This window comes from Sphaeramia orbicularis, chromosome 7, assembly GCF_902148855.1.
Source record: "Sphaeramia orbicularis chromosome 7, fSphaOr1.1, whole genome shotgun sequence".
Classification (NCBI taxonomy): Eukaryota; Metazoa; Chordata; class Actinopteri; order Kurtiformes; family Apogonidae; genus Sphaeramia; species Sphaeramia orbicularis.
The window spans coordinates 24,057,433-24,063,278 of NC_043963.1; the positions used below are offsets into that span (position 1 = coordinate 24,057,433).

At 38.2% G+C, this 5,846-nt stretch overlaps 1 protein-coding gene across 1 annotated transcript in view; it reads left to right on the forward strand.

The window, feature by feature from the left end:
- Positions 1-1,809: 1,809 nt before the first annotated feature.
- The window catches only part of LOC115422968 (nuclear envelope integral membrane protein 1-like), an 8,462-nt gene continuing 4,425 nt past the window's right edge, over positions 1,810-5,846 (forward strand). The window contains exons 1-6 of the mRNA XM_030139626.1: positions 1,810-1,931; positions 2,990-3,111; positions 3,224-3,440; positions 3,522-3,594; positions 3,802-3,895; positions 3,984-4,098. Coding sequence (XP_029995486.1) covers positions 1,823-1,931; positions 2,990-3,111; positions 3,224-3,440; positions 3,522-3,594; positions 3,802-3,895; positions 3,984-4,098 — 730 coding nt within the window. The 5' untranslated portion in view covers positions 1,810-1,822. The remainder of the gene's footprint in view (positions 1,932-2,989; positions 3,112-3,223; positions 3,441-3,521; positions 3,595-3,801; positions 3,896-3,983; positions 4,099-5,846) is intronic.

The window sequence follows — 5,846 nt, forward strand, 5'->3', positions numbered from 1 at the left end:
CAGAACGTCAGCCAATGAGAACGCAGCGTCACAGAACGTCAGCCAATGAGAGAGCAGCGTCACAGAACGTCAGCCAATGAGAACGCAGCGTCACAGAAAGTCAGCCAATGACAGCGCAGCGTCACAGAACGTCAGCCAATGAGAACACAGCGTCACAGAACGTCAGCCAATGAGAGTGCAGCGTCACAGAACGTCAGCCAATGACAGCGCAGCGTCACAGAACGTCAGCCAATGAGAGCGCCGCATCACAGAAAGTCAGCCAATGAGAGAGTTGCGTCACAGAACGTCAGCCAATGAGAGAGCAGTGTCACAGAACGTCAGTCAATGAGCTAATCAAACCATAAATATGACTGATATTTTCCTAATTTTTTTCAGTCCATGACACTGATTAGTTTATGCATTCATTTAATTTAAGTGACTCTCACCCAGTGGTGCAGCTTGCCATTAGGCAAGGCAGGCAGCTGCTTGGGGCCCCTAAGCCCCCCTAAGCCAGCAGGGGCCCCCAAAGGACCAACAGACTTGACACAAACAGTCTAAAGAATAAGTTCACTACACAGCAGCAGTGAGAAGTTGCAGTAACAACTAGCTGTCTCAAATTCTCTGAAGGGGCCCCCTGAGTCCAAATTGCCCCTCCCTCACCCCTCACCTGTCTGTCTCTGTCAGAGTGAGATATTGCGTACAGGTTGCGTGCTATGCATATATATATATATATATATATATATATATATATATATATATATATATATATATATATATATATATATATATATGTTTTTTTTGTTTTTTTGTTGTTGTTTTTTTTGCTTGGGGCCCCAGGGGACCCTTTCTGTGCCACTGCTCTCACCATAAGTTATCCCTAAATTGTCCTTTTTTATGGGTAAGCCCATGCCCTCCCCCTTCCAATAACTTTTGCATTTTTGTGTATTTCTCATAAGACAAACAACTGATCACATAACATGTTTAACATTATCTGAACTGTTAAAACCAGGGGTGTCAAACATATGACCCATGAGCCACAACCAGCCATCCAAAGAGTTCATCCCTTGATGGCCCATCAAGTGCAAAAATTACACATAAGACACATGACAGTCAAGTTGTATTGATCCTAAAGTTAAATGCTATATTCTGTATTTCCAGATGATTGTTATTGAATGTTTTGTGCCTTTGGAGGTCCACTGCAATCTGTAATTTGTAATACAACTTGTAACTGATAGACGGAGGCTAATATTGTTAAAATTGCAATTATTTTTTCTTGAGAAATTTCAGGTTTGGTTCAGGTTCAGGTCTAAATTGCCTGTAGGTGTGAATGTGAGAGAGAATGTTTGTCTCTATGCCAGTTCTACAATGACCTAGCGACACATCCAAGGTGTGCCCCGCCTTCACCTGATGGTAGCTGGGACTGACTCCAGCCCCCTCCCCCCCCGACCCTCTTGAGGATGACGTGGTTCAGAAAATGAATGAATGAAAGTAAATGCAAACATTTTCATACTGTAATTTAATTTTTTTGTATAAAACAAAGAGAACATTTTGGAGTTGTCATTATTTATAAATTATTATGCTATTAGTTTACTGGTCCAGCCCACTTTAGGTCAAACTGAGATGCATCTGGCCCCTGAACTAAAATGAGTTTGACACTTGTTTAAACACTTCCAACAGAGACCTGCAGCTCTTTCACTGAACACATAAGAAACCTTTGAGACGTTGAACGTACACCACTGATCACGACTGCTGGTGCAAGTCTGTGATTGGCTGGACTAGCTGCAACTCAACGGAGAGGCGGAGGGGGAAAGGGAGGGACTTAACGGCCTGTGGCGCTTTCATCATGGCGGGACACATGAAAATCATTAACGGTTTCTGTTCTGTATGTGCAAATGTATTTATTTTCACGGTTGTGCTTCTGTGTTTACCTCGAGCCTCACACCAGTATACGGGTAAGTAGCAGTGTTAAGCAGTATAAATGTAATACGTGAGATGAAAATCTAAAAAAAACAAACAAGTAATTTCACTGGTTAACTCATGTTAGCTTGAGTTGTTTTTGAAGCAGTGAAACTACAAAAGTCACTTTACGTTTGGTCACCATAGCATTTCATGAGTGAATGTTTTTACATGCCGTTTAATACAGACTGTCTTTTCGTTTCTAAATCTGTTAGAGGTAAACTTGATTTTTATCATTCGTTTATTTATTTTGTTTTTGCCCACCACGCCCTCCGGTTGTTTGAATACTAATTAACACCTCTTTGATAGCATTAACTATACTGATTAATAACACACACCTGTGTTTAAATAAACCACTTTACCACCTGAAACGAACGGTAGATGACGACACAGACATAAGAGTTTACTCTAAGACAAATTAATAACATTAGATATAATACCCTGCATCAAAACTTCCACTATAAAACGTCAAACATTAACACTAGTGAGCCAATTCTGTGATTAAGTCCTATTTTGTATTTATATTGCAACAAATTATTACTCTACATTGACATTATTTGAACACCCCTATGCACAAAATTACTGTTGATCTGCTTTTCCAAAGTTTAAGAAACGTTTTCAACAGGTTTTTCTTGTTTCAACATGTTTGTGTGCCATAAACACATACCCACCCAAATGAATTGAAGCATCTTGGGAAAACAGATCTTGCTGTGCAAACTTGATGGCCAACTTTACAACTGTAAAATCTCTTGGGGCTAAATGTGAATGAACACCTGCAGCAAGGGTGTTAATAAAGCATGTTTAGAGTTGTTCAAGAGGAGTAGAAGCTGTAACTACATATCTGAATATTAATAGTCATGACTGTAAATACTTGCTGCAACACATTGGTTTTATGCATGACTGTATTGTGTACTGACATGACCTTTCAAACAGTCAAACTGAAATACTATCCTTGAGTGACTTTAAAAAAAAAAAAAAAAAACTATATAAAAGAAGGAAACGTGATGCAATGGCCTCTTGTAATAACAGACATGTCTCTGCATATGAACTCTAGGTAACAAGCCTCCTGTTATTGATCTCCAAGATGGTGAGGTTTATGTTTTCTCAGGGCCCAGCAGTTTCTGTTACCAAAACACCATAGTGCCAAACTGGAGACACACCTGGACCAGAATTCAGGTAATATCCCACCAGATGATTTATTGTATAAACTAATCTCCAAACTATGAAAAAGTTGCATGGACTGTATGTAGGGTCAGTGATAATTATTAATTTTGTATTTTTTTTAAAGGTCAGAGTGTCAAGTTCAAAGCTGTTCAAGGTGCAAACTGTGGATGATGAAGAGCGACTGCAGGAGCTGGAACGCTTCAGTTTCTGGGGTTGGTTTCAGGGCTGGTTACGAGAGCGGCACAATGAAACCTCCATTAACATCAGTCTGTTCAGTAAGAAGACGTGCTTCCGGGTGGACCCCGCTGATAAAACTCAGTACACCGTCAAATCTCTTCGCAGTAAGTACAAAACATTACTGTGTGACCTCACTTCACATAAAGTTTTGACATAACTTACATAATGTTTTATTCATTTTACAGAGTTTGATATTTACCTCTTTCTGGTCTTCCTCTCTGGGGCGTCATTGTTCATCTTTGCAGACTCACTCAGCAGGTAATGTTTTCTTATTTATCTTCCAAAGTTACAATTAAATGCAGTGATTTCTTTTTTTTTTCATTTTATTTATTTATTTATTTAGACAGGGACAATGCACAATATACATTAACCTTAAAAAGGAGTGTGCCAGGTTCTAGCACTAGTGCTAATTTCCACCTGTGATGATGTGATATTATCTAATATCAATTTTTCCATAACATGAAGGAGTCAGCTTTTCTACTACTCTGCTGGAATGAGCACTGGAATGATTGCCTCCCTCATCATCCTCTTTTTTGTGTTGGCGCGCTTGATGCCGAAGGTAACTTCAACAAATGTGCCTAGTTTTAAAGGTGAAATTACTATTCTTATGCTAAATTTTGTACCCTTTATATGTGCTTCTTCTACAGAAAAGCCCTTTTTATGTGCTGATAGTAGGAGGCTGGTCATTCTCCGTTTATGCCATCCAGCTTGTCTGCAGGAACATACAGATGATTCTGCAAGAACACTGGCATCTGGCGTTAGGTAATAACTCAGTAACTACCTGTCGTTAGAAACATCAGACCTGAAATTTTATTTATTTGTATTATTGTTTAATGCATTGCCTACACAAGGATATTTGTTTTTCTAAATAGGTATTTTCCCCTCCTTAAAAAAATTCTGTCCACACAATCTTTGTTGTAAAAAAAAAAAATGTAAAATACTATATCAAAAACTCCTACAAACTGGTGCAAAAACTTAGACCAGTCTTTGTTTCTGCTGGATTTTAAACTGTTAATATGGTGGATAACATTGGATGCAGCAGAAAATAAGATTTTTAGTTTGTCAGAACATTAAACAGTAACAAGTTATAAAGTTGTCATATTGCTCAAGGTTGTCAAAGTCTATTCTTTACATTGTGTGGATTTTACTGGACTAGTCCATCTCCCAAAGGGATCTGCTGTAGGTCATACAGTGACTCATACAGCTGTATTTGATGTTTCAGGTGCAAGTTCATTCCACAAACCAACAATACACACAGTAGGGCTGCTCGATTATAGAAAAAAAAAATAATCACGATTATTTTAGCAATAATTGAAATCACGATTATTAAAAACGATTATTTGTTAACCTTAAAGTTGTTTATTTTTTTCTTGCAAAACAATGTAAGATATACTCTTTAAATATAAATAAAGCTTTTAACCATTAAAACAAAGTATGTTCACTTTTGTACAAAACAAAAAAATCTTTGAATGCAAATAAGTATACTGTAAATTCAAGTATGTTTCCTTTTGTAAACAAATAGTGCACTGGAATTAAACTGCTCTAGACTTGCCATAGAACTGGAGCAATAAAAAAAACTCACGTAAAGTGCAAATTATAAATTCAAGTATGTTCAGTGTAGTATGAAACATAGTAAATTCAGTGGCGTGCCGTGAGGTTTCAGTTAAGGTCTTCTGTATACATCAGCCATCTAGAAGACGTACGTTAGGGTTATACAGGTTAGGGTTAGGTTAATACAGGAGTTGCAGCGTAAAGAGATTCGGAGACTGAAGATTGCATTGCGGACGAAGTTGTAGACGGAGTTTTTTTTTAATGTGTTTTAGTTTTTCATAAGATTATGATAAAGGTCACGGTGGTTAAACTTTAGATGGTTAAAAAGGTTTGCTGTGTTACCGGTCGGTGCGGACACAACTACGAAACACTTTTTGCACGTAATGGGTTTTTGCTCTTCATCAAACCCAAAGTGATTCCATACAATTGAATTTGACTTGCCTTTTTTGTTTACCAAGCACTTCTGCTGCGATTCTCCTGCTATTTTTCCAGACCGCTAGGTACAACTTTCCTCTTAGGGTGGACCTGTCGGCTAGCAGGCAGCAGTAGCTTAGAGGGGGGCGGGGCAGAGCAGCTCATGGTAGCTTGCGTGCGCGTGAATTAACTCAAAATTAATAATCGTTTTTTCTCGATTACATAATTTTTGTAATCGTTGCGTGTAATAATCGAAATCGTAATTGAATTTCGATTAATTGCACAGCCCTAACACACAGGCAAATCAAGGTGTGATTCCATTGGTTTCTAATCTGTGTTTTCGTTGTCCACACAGAAGCACACATACCGGAGTATTTGTTTTTCTCTGTTTTTGCAACTGAAAATGTTTTTTTTTTTTAAATGGAGGCAAGAGGCCAAAATGCAGAGAAAGTTTCTGTTTTATAAAATATCTGCACCAGTGTGGACAGGGCATGAATTCTCAAAAATTCATGAGTCAGCAGTCCAGTACATACAGTCAGAAGGTA